Raw genomic sequence first — 21,755 nt, forward strand, 5'->3', positions numbered from 1 at the left:
TGAAATACATGTTGACACACAAAAAAGGAGAGGTTGGGGTAATTTGAGAAATGGCTGTCCTGTCCTCTCCAAGCTGTTCACAATATTAATAATAGATGACTGTAATTAATATCGAAGGTTACAGAATTGTGTCTACATTTCTATAAAATGCTTTGTTTGTGTGGCGCAAACCCCATCAAATACAATTGTTTCCTGTCATAGGATAGAGAAAAAAAAGTCACCAGGGGAACACTGGCAGACCAAAAGACAGTCACATGACTCGCGGATTGCTCCAGAGACGTGAAAACAGTTCTATTACCATGGTTACAGCTGCAAGCAACTCGGAACTCTACATAATATGCACAGAAGAGTGAGGGTCTCTGAGGGGACTCCCAAGTTCAACCATCGGGTCAGAAGGCAACATAAGTAACAGGTGAGAAGGGATCTGGTGACACGCACACACCTTGCCGTCGTATTTAAATTTTGGTACGCAGCCATCACAATTGTGTCAATTTAATTCACATTAAGAGAACCAATTTGCTCCTTTTTTCTGATTGCTAATAATAAAGGTGGGGGTGGATGATACAGTGTGACTTTTCCTTTGTGTCTGGCGGTTTTGATGGTTAGGTCAAAGAATAACAGAGCGGAAGGAGGAGCCTCCAGCTCGACTTGCTTGTCTCCAACTCCAATCCACCCCTTTATGCAATAATACTCTCACTGGCTGGTTCAGAGGCGCTGCATGCTGAGATAGAAGTTTGGAACCATGGTGAGTTGGCGCTCTTGTTGTTTTTTTTTTAATTTCACGGTATTATAGTTTTATTAATGTCAAAGAAGAAACAATAATAACATACACCGCTTTGTGCAGACTGGAGAGGAAGTGGAGCGTGTGTGGCGAGAGCGACTGCAGCGCTGTCAGAGGCAGCTGAAGGCTAAAGAGGATGAGATGCGTCGCCAGTCCGAATACTTTGAAAAATTTAAATGCCAACTCCACCACAAGCTCAGCCTTGCTAGGGACAGAGAGGAGAGCTTGCAGAAGCGCATCTACACTTTAGAAAAGCAACTACTGGACATGACCGTGAGCGCAGCCACTAATATTGCTGCACTGAATGCAGTCCGAATTGCACCCAGGAGCGAAACACACCGGGAGGAGCATGGGAGGCTGCCTGGTGCTAGGGAAGAAGGTGAGGGTGAAGAGGAGAAAAATGAAGGCAACACAAGTCAATGGCAGCCAAACAATGGAGGAGAGAGCAATGGAAGACTGAAAGTGAACAAGGGAATAGCTGAAAACAAATGGAGCACGGACAACAAATTGACCTCAAATGAAGTCAGGTTGCAAGGTTTCATCCTGACTTTGCAGGAGGATCTCAGGGTGCTGTTGGACAGAGAAGAAAGAGGGGTGACGGAGCATAGGAGACTGATCGAGCAGCTCCAGGAGGCACAGGAGAACAACCTTTTCCTGTGCTGCAAGGTAGAGGAGATGAAGGTTGAGTTACAACAGCTGAACCTGTCTGAAAGTGCCCTGATAAAGGAGGTGGAAGAGTTAAGAGTGGAAAACACCAGGGTCCAACATGACATTAAGGATTCAACTAAACAAATATCCGATCAGTCATCTGCGATCACTGCTAATGGTTGCCCTAGTGAGACGGATCCAACTGTGCATCATCCAGAAGAAGACTCTGAAAAGGTGTGAGTTTTAATGATTTATATATTTTTGACGATTATGATTTTGATAATCATATATTTCCGTGAGTATCCATTGTGTTAGAGCGCATCACAAAAATTTTGACATTTAGAGTTTAAATCTTGGCTACAGCCTTCCAGTGTGAAATTGGCCTGTTGGGGCTATGCTTGGATGGGTTTGTCCTACATTCCAAAAGCAAGTTAGGTGAAGTGAAGATGCAAAATACTCCATTGGTATGGATGTAAGTGTGACTGTTTGTATATATTATTTGTGCATTGTGCAGTTTAGGAAGCATTGCGCCTTCCACCCAAACTGAATTGGGTCCATCTCACTGGTGACCCTAATTAGGAAAAGCATTGTAGAAAATTGTTGTATGCTTGTTCACTTCTATTTCTACAAAATGTATTATTTCAGCTATTTTTCTACCTGCATATTCAAGAAAAAACTGTGCACTAAATTATGCTCTTTTTGTGTGGCTAGGCATCAGATGAGCAAGATGCAGTTCCAATCTTCCACCACCAGGCTGCAGAAGGGAGTCCTAACTGTGCCATCCGAGATTTTAGCTTCACTGCCAAACATGGACCTCAACATTCCTCTAAAAAAGACACCCGAATCATTTATCCTTTCCTCAATCTCCAACCCCTTTCCTTGGTATCAGAGATAAAAGAGTGGGGTTCTACAGGGGGCCTCAATGTGGAGGACAGTCACAGCGCAGAATCTGAGGCCCTGAGGGAGGCGTACAGGAGCTTGGGTTTAGGTGAGGACCTCAAGGGTCTTAGAGAGCAATGTGACCACCTTGAGGCGGCCCTTCAGCACTCAAAACAGCAGCTGCAGATGATGGCTCAGGAGAATGCGCAACTGAAATTACAGCTCAGCAACCAAGGGGAGGAGATGCAAGAGTCTTTGTTACATAAGGTATTGTAGTGTATCATGTCTTGATCAATTGAACGACTATAACTTAGTATTTATTTTTGTTTTAGTTGACCCCAACATCAACCATTTATGAAGCAGATGTTTGCCAATTACCTCCCATGGAAGACGACGTCACCGCACCCGATGGCCTTCTCCACGCCCTAAATAATGAGAACAGAGCCTTGGCTCTCCATCTTCAGGAATTGCTGGCTCACATTGAGCATAGTGAGAAAGAAATGACGAGTGAGCGTTCTCAGCTGAGGGAAGATATTTTGTGCCTGAAGGAAGACAAAGCTAAGCTGGAACAAGAGAAGACTGAGCAAGCGTGTCTTGTCACAGAACTTACTAGAAAGACTGAAGATGATCTCAATACAATTATGGAGCTACAGCAAAAGTTAGAAGAGCATGTGGATTGTAATAAACTAAAAAATGTGGCGTGTGGATCTCTGTTGCAAACTAAGGATACAATTTTGGAATTGGAACGGTGTCAAGAGAACAACTCAGAGAAATTCTTGGGCAGTGGGATCGAAGGTGTAACAACAAAACAAGAACAAATACGACTGATTTCAACTTCGTTACCAGAAGACAAGACTACATATTTAAAGCCTGTTGACAGCCCACCAAGCCATCTCGATGTTAAGTCACTCAGTGATCAAGCAGAACAGCTCACAAAGTCCATCCGAAGCCTGAAAGCTGAGCAACAGCAGTTGTATGGCTATTTGGTGCCTCTCCAAAAGAAACAAAAAGAACTCTCTCTGTCAGTCCAAGCACAGAAGGAGGAGAAACAACACTTAACTCGGACAATTTGGGCTCTCAAAGATGAGAGGGACGGGGTTTCTCGATCTCTGGATGGTCTTAAGCATGAGAGGGAGCAAATAATCAGAGTAGTCAGTGGGCTAAAAGATGTTCAAGTTCGCCTTTCAAAGTCTGTGAGCAGTCTGAAAGTACAGAAAGAGAAGTTCACAGAGTGTTTTCCGGCCCTTGAAAGAGAAAAAGAAAAACTATTCGAGTCACTCTCAAGTGGAAAAGAGGAGGTCAGACAGATTGCACTGACTGTGCAAAAGTTGGAGAATGAGAAGGGTCATTTAGGTCAGGCAGTCCTCAGTTTAAAACTGGAGAGAGACAAACTAACAGATTCTCATCCAGAGTCGACAGATAGGAATCAAGCATGCGATCATTTACAAGCAGACTATGACCATCTGCTTAAGTCATTCAACACTTTGAAGGAACAAAAAGAAAGAACTGAACATTCAGTCAGGTCTTTGAAACATGAGGAATCACAGATAATGTCATTACTTCAGTCACAAAGAGGAAAAAATTGTGGTCAACAAACTGATCCTCAAAGTCAGACGCCAGAGAACACAGCTGATGATTGGCTGTCAGCAAAGATAAAAGCTACTGAAGAAAACAATCAAAATATGACAGGAAACTTCACTGGAAACTCTATACAGGTACAAAATACATGGGATGATTCAGTGTAATTTCAACATTCAAAATAGAATAATGCACCTTTTGGTTTCTCGCTAAACGTTTTCTTGGAGAACAGGAACAGAGTGATTTGGTGAGGAAGCTAGAAGCTGTGCAAAGAGAATTGAATGAATCACAAGAAGAACTGGACAGAAGACGTGCAGAAGTAGTGTGAACATCTTTTCTCTTCGTACGAATTCAGATTGAATATTGACTTTTGCTTGCCTTTACTTTCTATGTGTGCTGTCCATTGCCTTACATGGGCAGCTGAGTCAGTCAGAAGCGAGGAGAGAAAATGCTGAGAAGTTATCAATCCAAGCAGCTGATGAATTAAAGAAACTGAGAGATTTTGCTAATCAGGCAGAAGAAACCCTTAAGGAAAATAGATGTCTTACCACGCAGGTAAGTGAAACTAAAAAGCCATTTTATTCATCAACTGTAGTGAACTTTATTCTGTCAGGCTTCCTTGGAATATTATATTTTATGTGAAAGCTTCTGCTGATCCCAAACTGTTAACTATGTACATTGTAGGTGAAACAGTTGGAGAGCAAAGTATCCGTCCTCATCCAGGACAAGTCTACAGCTCTAACACTCAAGTCACAAATTGAGGACCAACGCAACCTTCTCACAGCTCAGCTCAAAGCCAAGGTAACAATATTAAATGGTTGCTATGATGTGGTGGTTTGCATTTGTATACATTTATCAAACCTGATGTGTGCCTGACCCCATAGACGGTGGCGCTAGAGGAACTGAACTCTGAATATATCACTCTAAAAAAAGAGCGAGACGGCAAAGATGAGCTCAGCACTCTCATCTCTCTCCGTGCACGTTACAACAATATCCGAGCCAAGGTGGGTATTCTTGAACCATTCTCATATACTGTCATACTGCCAGTACTTTTCAAAGTGTTGTTCGAGAACCACCAGTGGTACCCGGGCTCCCTCTAGTGGCATGTGAAGGGCTGATTTAAATGTTCAGGCTATGGTTTTTTTTCTTTACTTCAGGACAGTGCGTTTATCAAGTACAATTCTCCTGGGGTCTCCAAACCGGCCCGCTGTGAGTCCTGGTATTTGTTCATACCGATCAAGCACAGACCTTTTAACCATTGTGGTTTCTAATAAAACAATCAGCACCTGACTGCAATCAACTGATTACACTTATAAAAAAAAAAAACAGATTGGTGAAAAGGTGTGGTTTTGTTTTGTTGGAGTGAAATCCTGCACCTACTGCGGCCCTATGTGGAATAGTTTGGAGACCCTTGATTTTAGGCCATGTCTACACCTTGCAGGTTTTTTTTTTTAAACTGAGGATAATGCCCTAAACTCCCCTTTTCTAGATCCCCTTTTCAAAGATTATCCTCCCCAGATCGATTTCATTTCGCAAAAGCGAGAGCACTAACACCCAAGCACTCTTGTGACATTGACAACCTTCCTCCCACAAACTCAACCAGTCCACCTGCCGATTTAGTGTCCCATTACAATACCCATCTCCACTCACTCCTGAACTACCACGCCCCCCTAAAAACCCGTTCTGTTTCCTTCACCCAATCCGCGCCCTGGTTCACCCCTGCTCTCCACCTGTTTAAGTCACGAAACCGTCAGCTCGAACGTCTGTACAAGAAAACTGGACTATCAATACACAAAGAAATGTACTGTTCACAACGCACTTTATACAAGGACCAAATCAATGCAGCCAAATCAACTTACTATTTCAGTCTCATTTCAGCTAATCAACACAACTCTAAAAGCCTGTACTCACTTCTGGCCAAACTCACTAAGCCCCCCTATCCACTCCCTCGTCACATATGTTCTGCTAATTTTTGTGAAGCCATCCAGACATTCTTCTCCACGAAAATCACTGACATTCACCAATCCCTGACTCACCACGGAGCTGCAGTTTCTGGGACTGACCCTGTTCCCTTTCATGTTCTTCTCATTAGCACCCTCATTTACCCTTCCTTCAATCCCGGCTATCTCTGACATCATCACCAAATCCAAACCCACTACCTGTCACCTTGATCCTCTTCCCACCGCCCTCATCAAAACTTGTCTTCCCTCAATAGCCCCCCTCATCACTACTATCATTCACTCTTCACTTACATCCGGTACAGTCACTCCATCTCTCAAAACTGCTTCCATCACACCCATCCTAAAGAAACCCAACCTGGATCCCACCAATTTCAATAACCTCCGCCCCATCTCCAACCTATCTTTCATTTCCAAAATTCTTGAAAAAACCGTTGCATCCCAACTCCATAACCACCTAATTACCAATGACATTTACGAGCACTTTCAATCCGGTTTCCGCCCCCTCCATAGCACCGAAACAGCCTTACTTAGAATTACAAACGACCTCCTCAAAGCATCCGACTCCGGTTTATTATCAATTCTTGTCCTGTTCGACCTCACTGCCGCCTTCGACACAATTTCCCATACAATCCTTCTCGACTGACTCTCCTTAATTGGTATCACCCACACACCCCTTTCCTGGTTCACTTCCTACCTGTCCAACTGCACACAATTTGTCAAACTTGGCCCCCTATAAATCCAGTTCCCTCCCTGTCTCCGCTGGCGTGCCCCAGGGCTCTGTCCTGGGGCCGCTCCTCTTCATCATCTACATTCTCCCCCTCGGTTCCATCTTCCGCAAACACAACATTCACTTTCACTGTTACGCGGATGACACCCAGCTCTACATATCCTCAAAACCAACCGTCTCCCTCCCACCTTCCTCCCTCACCCTCTGCTTAGATGACATTAACTCCTGGTTCTCCTCCAACTTCCTCCTACTTAACAGCTCCAAAACAGAAGTCCTACTAGTTGGAACCACCGCAATGCTCTCTAATGTCCATAAGTTCTCTATTACCATCAACAATTTACCGATCTCTCCTTCGTCTCAGGTTATGAGTCTGGGTGTCATCCTCGGCAGCACACTTTCCTTCCGGTCACATATCAACAGCATCACCAGATCAGCCTATTTCCACTTTCGCAACATTTCTCGCCTCCTCCCTTCTTTCACCCGCCATACCGCTTCCACCCTGATCTGTAATCTAATAACCTTCCGGCTTGATTATTGCAACTCACTGCTCTTCGGTCTCCGTAACAAGTCCCTCCAGAAACTGCAGCTCCTCCAGAACTCAGCAGCATGCCTCATCACTCAAACTCCCGCAACACACCACATCACCCCCATCCTCCGTCAACTTCACTGGCTTCCCGTCAAACAAAGAATCAACTACAAGATCCTCATCATCACCTTCAAAATACTCCATGCCCTGGCACCTCCCTACCTTTGCGATCTTCTCCGTCTAAACAATCCAACCCGTTCACTTCGCTCTACTACTATTCTTCCCCTCTCCGTCCCCCGTGTCCGCCTCTCCACCTTTGGTTCCAGAGCTTTTAGTCATTGTACCTCCCATCTCTGGAACTCCCTACCCCCTGATCTTCGCAGCATACCCACCCTATCACTTTTCAAATCTCGACTGAAAACACACCTGTTCACTCTTTCTTACCCACCATAACCCCTAGCTCTGTTATATTTTTACTTCTTTTTATTGTGCTTTTAATTTTTTATCCTTTTAATACCTTTTTATCGTACTGTGATTCCATGTCTCTTGTGAAGCGTCTTTGTGTGTTTTGAAAAGCGCTCTAGAAATAAAATGTATTATTATTATTATTATTATTTAATAGGTCAGGAAAGAATAATTACGTCCACACCAGCACATTTCTAGATTTTTTTTTCCACAACCAACCACATTCATTCATTTTTAAGTACATTCATTACCATGCGCAAAAAATAATGGTCCATAAGCCCACCATCCTTCGCTTGTGTTCTTCAATATGAAGCACTGCAAGAGTTAATAAATAAATGAAAGCAAAAAAGCACCCGTCTAATATACTCCAAATATAAACATTGGTCTCATGTGTGACGTAAGGACAAATTTTGTTGTAGTGAGTGACGTTTCCACAGTTAAATCTTCGGTTATCAGTGTCCACATGATGCCGCCACAAATGGAGAATTCGCACATCTTCTTTTTGGACTGCGTTTTTAAGAACCCTCTTTTAAATGTGCATGTGCATTTGGATAATAGAGCAAACCGCAGAAAAAGTTATTTTTGCCAAATACCCTGCTACGTGTAGACATGGCCATAGTTGTATTCAACTTAAACTACAAAACTTCACATTGAATGTTTTACAACATAGTTGTTTTCAAATGTTTAAGAATAACTTGTAAGTGTAATGCCATTTGACGCAATCCTTAAGTACATTTCGAGATTTTCACCAAAATCTAAGCGCAGTGTTAATGCTCAAACTGGCTTATAAAAATGATACAAAAATCTGCCTTTTTAGTGACCATTTGGGCCTGTAAGTATTGTAACTCACTGAATGCCATTGATCCCGATTTATATAACCAGAGACGACTAGCAGTACATGCTGATGTTTCAGTACCACTGACAGCGCTTGATGTCCAATCCATTTGACTGGGAGGTCTGGCAGGGATCATTAGCTGCCGTGCTCTCCCAGTCAAAATACAGTGGTACTTCTACATACGAATTTAATTCGTTCCAGGATCTGGTTTGTAAGTCGAAATGGTCGTATGTCAAAAAGGATTTCCCGATAAAAATACACTATAATACGATTAATATGTCCCACAGCCAAAAACTACGCTAAATCCTTCATAAATACTGCATGTACAATTACAAATGACAACTACACATATCAAAACAATACAATACAATACAAACTTGAATAATAGTAAGATAATAATAATAATGTAACGAATCACGTTCTAATGTGGCGGTTGTGTTTTGCATGCCATTCCTGAACCCACTGTGTGACTGACAAGAGAGGGAGGTACGGAAGAATGGGAGGTTTCTAATTTCTTTTTATGTTCTGTTGTTCAGATGTCTGCTACATCGGACTGAAATAAATGATTAAAAACCTGACGAAGCTGGCGACTTAATTGTTGATGTTACAATAATAATAATTGTCACCTTAACGTATAAAGACTGGCAAACGGAGGTTGGAGGAGGACTGTCGAGATCGTAGACGTATGTGTTCTGTCAGCTTTTGCTCCCCATCAGAAATTGCAACTTTGCTGTTCTGCGCATGTGCGTCACGTTACAAATGGCCTCGTATCCAGCGGCTCCAAAGTAAGCACCACTATCTTTTTATCAAGAAATGAATATGTACTTAGGTTTGGTCATGGACGCACACGAAGGAAAGTTTTCCTCACACACATCCTATTATGTGGCTGCGCTGAACTCGACTGCAAGCTGCTCTCTAACCGTTAACGTCTACCTCCTGCTATTAAGCATTTATCCACGCCGTATTAATGTTGCACATGTACGTTTATGATGTAACTTGTTTATTTAGCATCTTTGGATAATATTGAGAGTCCAACTGAATGTAAAATAGTCATGGGAGCTAAATCTGACAGACCACTGGCCGTATTGTTGAGCCAATTCACTGACGCGCACACACCGCTCATATTTTCCTATAATTTCCATTGTAATATCAATTTTCAACATCACCCTTTTCCTATTTTTCACCACCTGCACTAACCCTTTTGGGACCCATGTTGATTTCTCTCACAAGAAAATGCCGTGCTGTCATCTTGCGGGAAAACAATGAAAATGCGACGCTGTTGTAAGTCGTCGTATTTCGAGCATGTCGCCATATTTTGAGACTGATGGCGAGTCAAAATTTTCGTCGGATGTCAATGCATTCGTATGTCTAGGTACCACTGTAGATAGGATCACTGGCGCCATCAATGGTAGCAATGTTGGCCAGATGGTGGTATTCCAAGAGCCAAATATTTTTTTAAGTAGTACTTGTTAAATGTCCGAGAACCACTGCTGTACGCCATACAAATCAATTTATTTTTGTTCTAAGTATGATGCACTCCAGCAAACCAGGAGCAAGACTGATGTGGATATAGTTCCTTTAAAGGTGAGGAAATTGTTTCATGGCTTTGCTAAAAAGAACACTTCTGTCACTATGTGATGATGAAAAGAGATCTAATCATTCAATGGCAGGCCAAGCTTTCCTGTCTGGTGGTGAAGTGTCAAGAGAGAAACAGCCTTTTGGCACGGATGATGAAAGTCATGCGTGAGCACAGTGTTGTGGATTTCACTCTGACACAGCGAGCTGACGAGCTCCTCAGAGATGCTGCACTGCTCGAATATTCTGCGGCATTTGCACCTGCAAGCTGTGAGGACAGCCAGGATTGTGAGCCTTCACCAGGGTTTCTTTCCAAATTCCACAACTACACAAGCAGCCACACACTGAATGATTCCGACAAAGAACAGACAAGCGCAAAACCCTTTTTTCTGGGAGCGTCTACAACAAATGTCCCTGATTGCAATCGTGATGCCATATGTTCACCGATTGAAAGAAGGACGCAAAATGCCAACTCACCTGTGCCAATTGTTAAAGAGGATAACCGGGTGCCACTGTCATCTGAACCTGGGAAAGATGTTCCTAGTCCCGAACAAACCAATGTAAGACCTCACATTTCCTAGAAACACTTTTTGCTGGGCATAACTATTTTTATAATAGTGTGGCTTATTTATAGATTTTCACATGCTATTGAGCTTTTGTATAAGTATTGCAATATAGACTGGGACACCTGCAGCTTATAGTCCTGTGAGGCCTACATGTGAACAAATAAGGGTAACACCTTATAATAACTATCCGTTTTACTAGTTAATAGATCATTAGTAAACTGTTGATAAATGATTTATTGTTGATTTGTGAAGTATTTGTTAACAGTTTGTTAAGCATTTACAGGGTGTTCTTAACCTGAAACACAGTTTGTGTAGAAACGTTTCAAATTTTTTTCGTGTAACGTTTGGCATTTCTATCTTTTCAGGTTAAGAAATGCCATTCACTTCAAAAGAAAAGGCATTTTGATAAGGCATTTTGCAGGCAGCGCTCATGTTGCACATTTATGAAAATCTGCCATAGAACCGACAAATATTTGTACTTTTCTTTGTATATTTAATCAATAAAACGTATGACCTTCAACATAAAGTGCATATAGTTTTATTAAGATCCATCAACTAGCATGGGCATTTATGGGGTCAACCATATTGGAACACCCTGTAAATGCTTAACAAACTGTTAACAAATACTTCACAAAACAATAAATCATTTATCAACAGTTTACTAATGATCTATTAACTAGTAAAACGGATAGTTATTATAAAGTGTTACCCAAATAACGTTTTTTTGCAAATTTGATGGGTGCAGCTTTATAGTCAAGTGTCCAAAAATTACACTACCCAAAGAAACAAACCAAAAAATGTTTTCTTTTACAATACAGATGCCTCCCTCTTCCACCGAACAAGAGCAACGTTCTCATCTGGATATAAGACCCGAGTCGTGCCCGAGTCCATTCAACGTGTATGACATGAACAGGTCCTTCAAGAGTCCTGTCCCTCTGCTATCGCGCGCCCATGTCAGTCCTAACAGGAGATTGAGCAGTCCTGAGAAGATCATCAACCTCCAAGAGCAGTTACAGCACACTCTGCTAAGTGGCTGTGAAGTACGATAGACAGTCAGTACTTGGTCAGATTTAATTGGAAAAACATTGTATGTCTAATATGTGTGTTTCTTGGTTTATTCAAGGCTGTGGTGGGCAAAGAAAGAATTAAATCCAGAAGAACGTCATTCTCTGCTCCCGCATCCCCTAATCCGTCTTCTCACAAAAAACAGCAAGGCTTCGGTTTTATTGCTCCACCTAATGGCCTTTACCCACTCAGCACTCTCCCGAGCACGACCGAGCTCCCTCTTCCCATGATGAAGACGCCGGTTTCTCGAAGTCGGCCCGCAACACTTTTTAATGCAGTCACCGCAAAATGCGCTAACATGTCATTCACACCTCATTTGTTGGCCAACAATTGTTTTAAAGCGACAGTGTCCCAAACCAGCTCAGCTCCTAACTCACTGATCAGCACTGCTGCCTCAAGCAAAACCAACTCGACCTTAAGGCATGACTGCAATGTACCAATGTCCCTAAAATCTAAAAGACAAATTTCTTCTGATGTGGCCACTGCTGAACATTCCGCTTCCTCTCCTTTAATGACCTCCAAAAGTACTGACTCGAGTGTTTTGGTGTGTTCTGATACAAATCTAAAAAGCACTGCCTCAGACACGACTGCCCTGACAAAAGCGACTGCCAGCAAAACTGAGGTTTTCAGCTCGGTAATAAAACCTAATGGTGCTGCTCCTTCTGCATGCGACGGCTTAGAATTCTGGACGATCAAGTCCCATTTTACTCAACACTCTGCTGAGGAATCTTCAAATAACACAAAATTCCACATTCCTGAAGAGGAAATTAGAACACGAAGACCTGAACCAGGTAATACGACGCATCGGACTGAATCACAGGACACCTCTGGAAAAAAAAAATTGGAGACTGCTACAATGATTTTAATTTCATATCCTTTGCAGATGCTCCAGCAGAGGTGAACTGCGTGGAGGTCATCAAACAAGTTGGTCAGAGCAGTCTCCTGATTGGCTGGGAGAGGCCTACACTGGATCAGCTGGGCTGCAGCAATGGGACTTATGTGTATGGCTACAGGGTGGGCATAACACACTCAAAGCTGATACAATCACAGTCACTTCTTTGGGTTTAAGTATGCCATAATCCAGTTTATTTTCATCTTTTAGAACTGTTTATTTTCGAACATGTTCAGGTATTCCTACATTCAAAAGCAGTTTTCATTTGTTTGTTTCTGCGTTTTATTTCTTGAAGATCACAGTATTTATTAAGGTGGAATTTGGTTTGGAAAGTTTTAGAACTGCTGATATAATGCCATCAAAATAGGAATATAGCAGGTTTTAAGGCAAAATTTCAGTTCTAACTAGGGTTGTTCCGATCATGTTTTTTTTTTTTTGCTCCCGGTCTGATCCCTATCATTTTAGTTTGAGTATCTGCCGATCCCGATATTTCCCAATCCGATTGCTTTTTTTTTTTTGCTCCCGATTCAATTCCAATCATCCCCGATAATTTTTCCCGATTATATACATTTTGGCCGTGCATTAAGAAAAAAATGAATAAAACTCAGATGAATATATACATTCAACATACAGTACATAAGTACTGTATTTGTTTATTATGACAATAAATCCTCAAGATAGCGTTTACATTATTAATTTCTGTGAGAGGGATCCACGGATAGAAAGACTTGTAATTCTTAAAGGATAAATGTGACTTTGTATATTGTGACTAAATATTGCCATCTAGTGTATTTGTTGCGCTTTCAGTAAATGATACCGTAGCCCAGTGCTTCTCAATTATTTTGTCACGCCCCCCCAAAGAAGACGTAAATGTTTCGCGCCCCCCCAAACTCTCTGCCGTCACTGTAAATAGTATCATTTGTCTATAAAATTACTATTATAAATACGCATCTGCCTAACATTGTGTCCTTTTTTTCTAATAAAGAAAAAAAGTAACATAGATCAACTTATAATAAAGTATAACTTTATTAACATTGTTTTGTTTGTAACAGAGAAGACTTGACATGCATCAATTTGCCTGAATTAAAAAAAAAAAAAATTCACATCCAAACTAAAAAATACACTCAAGGTACATTTTTGACCATTTGATACAGAACAATAAAATGTAATAAAATCAGTAAATAATAACAAATTAAAATTGATTAGAAACATTCACTCAATATGCCCAAAAATTTGACCGAAAAAACAAAATTGAATAAAAGAAAAAAAAAAAAGTGTCCTTGGACAGGACAGTTTTTATTTTTGCTGCTCACAGTATTTACCTCCTTTGCAATGGTGTGGAGTTATTTTGCAATGAACATGCTAACAATGCTCACTGGTTTACTGATGTAACACTGACAAAGCAGGACGATTGTTGGCAATATTCGGCACATTTTCACTGAAAAAATCAAGCGGCTTAACAATGAGATTGGGGTCTAATGTCTTTAAGTGGTGTCTTAATTGATTTGGCTTCTGGCTGTCTACTATAATTATTTTTAGACACAGTAAACAATAGTCTTTCATCATCACCCACTGTATTAAAAGTCAAAGCTAAAAGGCAAACGGCACGAAAAAAGCGCATTCACGGCGGCCAAGGTAGAATCGTAGGTGAGGGCGGTCGTCGTGACGATCCCAAGCCGAAAATGGCACTTCTCGGGCGGCGACGTGAGAACCGGACAAGACAGTGGGTCGCTGCGTGAGTGAGTCCGGTCGGAAAACGGCTTTCGAAAACGGCGGAGGCACACTGCTCTTCATATCTGTTGTCTGTGTGTGCTGAGTGCTCTTCCTTAGTTCAAAAATACTGCGTGCACTCTGAAAATGAGAGCGCCACTGCCACCTACTGAGTGGATGTGCAAGTACCCTTTATTCCAGTACGGAAAAAAAAAAAAAACATGTTCCCCGAGGTCACATGCGCCCCCCCTGGCATTGCTCTGCGCCCCCCCAGGGGGGCGCGCCCCACTATTTGAGAAGTACTGCCGTAGCCATTTAGCTGTTCTGCCCAAATGCATGATGGGAATTGCAACCAAGACTGTGCAAAGTGGCACCAATTGATATATCTTCTCTGCGGTGGGAAAATAACATAGGGTGTTAAGAAAAAGATCAACTACTACCTTTCTTCCTAGGCTGTATTGGCTGAGCGAAAATTGTGTTGGTTCGTTCCACTAAAGTGGATCTACATAACCTCTGCATTGTAATTTACATACGTTGCTAATTAGTACCCAAAAAAAAGTTCTACTCACGGTTTCCAGTCATTTTTTAGTAATTAGCGTTTTTATGTCGGTCTTTTTTTCCCCCGTGGCGCAGTGATATTGATACGGCGGAGTCGTATCGTCAGTGTGTGAAGCCATTTTAGGTCACGTGCACCAATAGGAGACGAGGATTGTTGCTATGGGTTTGGAAAACAAACAACATGGCGGCGACCGTGTCAAACTACGACACGAGCGAAGATGAACAAAAGATAAGAAAACCGCATTCGAAATTTAGTCAAAAGGCATCGAAACGATGCTATATGCATCTCTCAACTGTCCAAGGGCGAAAAAGGGCAGAAATTTGGAAAAAACGTGCAGAGCCGCGTGGTTGCGTCCGACAATGGCTTTATCCCCAGGCTCCGTCGAAGGATATTGCTGAAAATGCGTCGACTGGGATTTTTAACGACATTCACTACAGGTAAGCCACACGCACGCCTTTGCTACAAGGTTAATTGTTATTAACCTATGCTCACAAAAATCTTATTTAAACTAGTGTTGTAACGATGCCATTTTTTAGCCCAGATATCAATACTACTTTGTTATAAAATGTATGTACAGTGTATAGAAAGTGAATCCAGTAGAACTTTTTATTGCATACCTGTTATGGGTGACAATGGTTAAATAAACCTTCTGGCTCAAGAACATCAAGCTGTAGTCAATAAAAGCCCTGATACTGACGTGGCAGTGATTGCTGTAAGTCTGCAGATAGATTTACAGTGTAAATTGCATTTTTTCACAGGAGGAGGCAACAGAACGAGGACTGACGTCTCTGAGGTCTCTGCAGCTCCTGGCACTAGTGTGTGTTTAGCACTCATTGGCATCCATACATTCACAGGTTGTGACTCTGCTTGTGCCTTTCATGGCAAAGGGGGGAAAAAAATTCTTTTGCACGTCATAAAAAAAGATTAGCTGACTGGGTTTGCAAAGCTGGGCAGCAGTTTTAAACTTGACCTACAAACATTTAACACGTTGTGGAAATACGTGTGCCACCTGTTTGGCCAGTTATATTCCAAAAATGATGCCAAATGCAGATTTTTCTGTATGGCCTCGCCAATCTTGCCAGAACATTCTATTCCCCCAAAAACTGATGCTCTGTACCAACATTGCAGGACAGCAAACTATCAAGCAGCAATTATGAAACGTTGTCTGACAGGTAAAATGTGTGCCCCTTCACCCATTGGGAATGGGTGGGACATTGAGGATGGGCAGTTGGCAGTGACATGGATGACTAAAAATCCTGCCCCTGATACTGTTTTGCAAGTAGTCAACTGTAGTTGAAAGGCAACCAATTGTGACACGGGAAGATGTTCCTATATGTCTGCAAAACTTTCTTGTACTGATTTATATTGGTGCCAAGCATGCGAGAATGTTTCCAAAGAAACAGAAGACACTTGGATGGGCTGATGACTTTGATGAAAGCGATTTTGAGGATTAATGTTGTCATGTACAATTTTACTATTTTTTATTTCTATATATTTTTTTTTTAAATTCGTTTTTTAATATTTGTATGTGTATTTTTATAGTATGAGACACTTCCATGTTTAAATAAATGTTGTGTACCAACAGTACCATACTTGAATGATTCCAACCTTTTGTGTATATACAGTGTGATTAAATAAGGCTGTGCCAAAATCGTAATGCCATGTCAAAAACAAAAAACATAAAAAAAAAAAAAACTCCACCTTGGACAGATGTAGGAAGTAACTATGTTCAATTACATGTTTTCATAGTATTCAAATATGGCCATCACCAGCAGCATGGACAACATCCAAGTTGACATGAGAATTCCTCCCTCCCGCGTTGATATAGTCTGTTATTCGATCTTTCATGTCATCAATATTTGCTGGAAGTGGTGGAACATACACTTAGTGTATGACATACGTTATGTGCCATAAAGATGGATAATGAACTTTGTCTTTAACATACCAACACGTCCAGCAAGTACTGATGATGTGAAATATCGAACAACAGTTGCAATCAAGACAATAACTGCGACATGCACAAGTTTGAGAGGAATTCTCATCGTGGCTTGATTTTGTCCGTGCTGCTGGGTGTGCTCACATTTGAGCACTTGTGAAACATGAAATAAAACTTGGAAGTTATCTTCAACACGTGTCCATCACTTCTTTTGTGATGTCTTTTATTTTTTAAGTATCACCTTATGATTTTGGCACATTATTTTTTGATCACCCTATAATTTTTTGTCTTATTCCATTTTTGCCATGATTCACATTTAGGAGGGTGTGGTAGCAATTCGGTTGATTTTCAGCCATTTATGATCATGGTGTGCATTTTTTATTTTATATATTTCATTGCATAGTAGGTTGTGATATTTTTAATATATGATACATAAGCCTTTAGCTTAATTCAATATATATTTCATTGTGCTGGGTGCAAATCATTAATGTTGAAGTGTTTCATTCAAGAAATTAGCTACATTTGCATTTGATTTCATTTCATTTGATTTCATTTACATGAATTCACCTATGTGTATACTAAGGCACCAATACTTGTTTCAAATGTTTGGTAGATGTGTTTATGACATTTGATAAAGATTTTGTGTTGCCAGAATTAATATAACACTTAAAACAAGCAAAAACAGCAACACTAGATCTGTATTTTTGTGTATTCACATCAAGATACATTTCTGGCTGGTGACTAAGTTAGAAGGGTATTGGCTTAGAATAAATGCATTGAACGCATAGATCCAGTGTAGTGGAATGAAATCCATTTTCTAAGCACTTTTTCCATGGTCCCAATAAAGCCATATTTCCACAAGCTTGTCCATTCGCAGCAGATCCTGGTCAGCTCTAATCTTTTAATGGACGACGGTCCCACAGAAGAAGTTGTAGCTGTCAGTGAAGGGTGTTTCAGTTCTGAAAAACACGCACACACACATAAACCATGTGTGAACTGTTTCATGTATATCATATTTACATAATCTTCCAATTCAAATTATCTATGCTTGTCTATTATGCCATTTTTTCCTGAATAATATTATCAAATAGGTTTTTGGAACTACAGTTTAAACAAACTAAATGCTATGAAAAACCTATGTTATCTGTCAAGCTAAACTTTTTGCTCAAAGTTAACAATCTAACATCATAATAATGACCGCTACAGCCCAGAACTCACATTGCAAGTCTTAACTTCATATGTGATCTGACCAGAAGCCCCCCAACTCCCATAGTTATTCACAACAAAAGGCGTGTGTGTGGCTTACCTGGTGTCAATGTCGTTAAAAATCCCAGTCGACGCATTTTCAGCAGGATCCTTCGACGGAGCCTGGAGAGAAAGCCATTGTCTGACGTAGCCACGAAGGCTTAGCAAGTTGCATGCCGTTTCGGCCAAATTCCTGCCCTTTTTCGCCCTTGGACAGATGAGAGATGCATATAGCATCGTTTCCATGCCTTTTGACTACATTTCGAATGCGGTTTTCTTATCTTTTGTTCATCCTCGCTCGTGTCGTAGCTTGACACGGTCGCCGCCATGTTGTTTGTTTTCCAAACCCATAGCAACAATCCTCGTCTCCTATTGGTGCACGTGACCTAAAATGGCTTCACACACTGACGATACGACTCCGCCGTATCAATATCACTGCGCCACGGGGAAAAAAAAGACCGACACAAAAACGCTAATTACTAAAAAATGACTGGAAACCGTGAGTAGAACTTTTTTTTTGGTACTAGTTAGCAACGTATGTATATTATAATGCAGCGGTCATGTAGATCCACTTCAGTGGAACGAAATCTATTTTCTAAGCACTTTTTCCATGGTGCCAATACAGCCTATCCCCACATTGCTTCCCACGATAAAAAAAAGGCTCTAAAGGCTGCCAAAATTCACTCTACTCATTTTACGCTGCCTTTTAGCTCTATATATAGGTAAAACGGTGCCATTATAGATTGAACGCGACAATGCGTGAGTGGGTCGTGCAGCGCATGCGTTGATTGCGTTAAATACTTTAACGTGATTAATTTAGATAAAAATTACCGCCGTTAACGCGATAAATTTGATAACCCTACTTTAAGCCAAAACTAAAGACTCTGGATGAGTGTAAGACATTTTGTCTGTAACGTTAATACAATTAGAAAACAATTTAATTAGAAAATATATATATATTTAAAAAGGCATGTCCGATATTTTTTTGCCGATTCCGATACTATGAAAATGACGTGATCGGACCCGATCGTCCGGGGCGCCGATCGATCGGGACATCTTTAGTTCTAACAGTATAGGTGAGTGTTCTTTATGTCAGCTGATGATTTCCTCTTCTTTCAGGTGTTTTTGGATGGGGAATTCTACAAGTCTGTGATGAGCTCTGCTTGCACCAAGGTTTGTTTTTAATCATTTAAGTCTGCCTCTTTATTAAGCTGATTAAAGAATTTATGGTAACCAGGTTCATTAGGCTCCGGATAGACTACGGATAAACTACAATAAAATGCTCTATATATTTGCTGCTTAGAGTGGAGGCACATTAAGACTTTCATACCACAAGATTCCTGACCAATTCGGGGTAGATGGCAAGGTTAATCTTGAATCGTTAGTTCATCAGAAGTTAGTGCTTAAAACTTATACTGTACGATATTATACCTCGTTCAGTAATTTGAGTTGCATGATCCTTTTAAGTACAAGAGAACACCCTCTTAGGATTTTAACCATGTTTTCCAGTGTGTCCTGGAAAACGTAGACCTGACTTCTCCAGTTGAAATCGGCGTCGAGACACTGGGCTCCAACGGGCTGAGTTCAAAGTGTGTCCAGACTATCTATATGTCTCCTGTTGTGACAGGCCACCTATGAAACCTTTTTCTCCTGGAGGCAACATGTAGGACAATTGGAAAGCAAAAATAGGCTTTTAATTATATCCCACACATGATTTAATTGAGTACAATATCGTCATAATTAATTGTGGAAACTATATTCATCAGTGGATCAATCAAAAAATCGATCCTCATAATTTAATCATTTCAATCACTGCTTGGAAGGTGAAATGTTCAAGATTTTGCATCATACTTAAAAAATATATATATATTTTTAATGTGTTTCTACTTGCATCTTTCTAACAGAGCACTGAAAATGAGATGAGGTCATTACACTGGATCAGCTGAGACCAACACAAAAATAAAATTGTCACACAATCTTGATCATTTCATGAGCTTTTTGGCCACTTTTTACTGGACACAGGACCTTAAAGCAGTCAAATGAAGACTCAAGAAAAAACACTATTCTCCTGCGGTTTGTGTAAATGCAGGTGAATAAATTTCACCATATCCTATCGGAAGAGCCTTTTTGAAAGGGATTGCCACGTTTGGATTCAACTTTTTTTTTTTTTTTTTTTCATACAGTCAGTTAAATCCTCATAACTTCGGTGCGAATTCCTAGAATGCACGAACATGATGGACGAGGACATATGACGAGATGTGTATATCTGCTGCATATGTTTACACTGTGGTCAACACAGACTGAGGTCGTGTCTTACTATTTCACTGAAGAATTCTGCTGCTGCTGCTGCCTCTGATGCTGTCAAGCTGCATCACTTGCTGAAACGTTTCCACCTGAGGATTTTCATTTTTAACCAACAAGCCAAATATGAGCAAAGACACTGAACTCCAAAGACTTATTTTTGGCAGACATAAAACACATTCACTATCATACTTTCAGTATAGTATTTTGCACACACACACCTGTATAAAGGTTAAATGGAGGTCAAATTTACCTGCTACTTTTATGTTTTCTAAAAGTTCCATATTGGTTTTGTAAGTTCTATACGGGTGTGGAGTAACCACAGTGCAGCAAATGTATTTTTCTATCAATGACTAATATTGTTTTGCCATTGACACCTTGCATCTGTACAGAGAATAAATGTCTATTATGTTCCTGAAGTGTGTGTAGCCTGATGCAAAGGAGCCAACATTTTTGAGTACTCTACATTACAAGTTACAAAAATATGACACCTTTTTCATGAGCACTTTACAGAAACCCCATGAAACCATGCAGAATATGGGCATGTCGCTGGAGATCTCAACAATACAATGGAATAGCCAATGCATTGCGTCTCAAAACCTTTGGCCAAAGGTGTAATTATGTTTTCATGCGCACTGTGTTAAATCCATGTATACATTTATCTTTAAACTTGAGAAACCTATACTTTCTCAAATTTGCTACATATATGATGGACATGCTTCTGCATGTAATTGAGTATTTTTATTTTATGGGTCTTAGTTTTCAGGTTATTGACAGCTGCATCCTGATTGGACATATGCGTCGCCATGGCAATGACGACACAAAGAGGAAACACAAAGAAGAAAGTGTTTTAGTTCAGTGGTTCTTAACCTTGCTAAAGGTACCGAACCCCACAAATTTCACGTGGATCATTGAACCCTTCGGAATTACATAATTAAGCTTTTTTTTTTTTTTTTTTTTTTTTTTTTTTTAATTCAAAACCAATATAACTAAGCTAGCAAGCTAATAATTTAGCAAATTCCCGTCCAGAATTCTTCTCATTTTGACAGCATGTTTTGTAAACAGGTCAAAATTTGTGACCACGCTGCCCATTGTTCTGTTGTATTCCCTCATACCATGTGCGAGTCAACCTTCCACTGAGCAAAACAGTTCCTCCTCTCTACAGATCGAGGACGAGCAGTTAAAAGAAATGGGTTAAGGCTGTATATTGGGAGCAAACCAGTCCAAAACCTGGTCTAAAAAGCCACTTTGCCTTGATTTAATCAGCGTGCGAAAATAGGAGTCTGCCTTTCTTTACCTTCGCCATACCTCTTAGACCTACTAACCTCTCACTCACTTAGATCGAACCCAGGTTAAGGACCACTGTTTCAGTTGTACAGTGGGGCAAATAAGTATTTAGTCAACCACCAATTGTGCAACTTCTCCTACTTGAAAAGATTAGAGAGGCCTGTAATTGTCAGCATGGGTAAAACTCAACCATGAAAGACAAAATGTGGAAAAAAAAAC

At 40.7% G+C, this 21,755-nt stretch overlaps 1 protein-coding gene across 6 annotated transcripts; it reads left to right on the plus strand.

Moving 5' to 3' along the window:
• The first annotated feature begins 67 nt into the window (after positions 1-67).
• LOC130923979 (myosin heavy chain, striated muscle-like) lies at positions 68-20,141 on the plus strand. Of its 6 annotated transcripts, none has more exons than XM_057850196.1 (17): positions 68-412; positions 607-745; positions 845-1,663; positions 2,141-2,575; positions 2,641-4,023; positions 4,119-4,205; positions 4,286-4,441; positions 4,571-4,687; positions 4,771-4,890; positions 9,928-9,984; positions 10,071-10,535; positions 11,360-11,581; positions 11,665-12,397; positions 12,490-12,620; positions 19,068-19,121; positions 19,458-19,611; positions 19,853-20,141. In XM_057850196.1, exons 2-16 carry the CDS (start codon positions 743-745, stop codon positions 19,584-19,586), a joined length of 4,911 nt encoding a protein of 1,636 aa, XP_057706179.1. In that variant the 5' UTR covers positions 68-412; positions 607-742; the 3' UTR covers positions 19,587-19,611; positions 19,853-20,141. The 6 variants fall into 6 exon arrangements, with proteins under 6 accessions (XP_057706179.1, XP_057706181.1, XP_057706178.1 ...); XM_057850198.1 differs by having other exon boundaries at positions 19,458-19,537; XM_057850195.1 differs by having other exon boundaries at positions 19,458-20,141.
• The last annotated feature ends 1,614 nt before the right edge of the window (positions 20,142-21,755 follow it).

Source organism: Corythoichthys intestinalis, chromosome 11, assembly GCF_030265065.1.
Source record: "Corythoichthys intestinalis isolate RoL2023-P3 chromosome 11, ASM3026506v1, whole genome shotgun sequence".
Lineage (NCBI taxonomy): Eukaryota > Metazoa > Chordata > Actinopteri > Syngnathiformes > Syngnathidae > Corythoichthys > Corythoichthys intestinalis.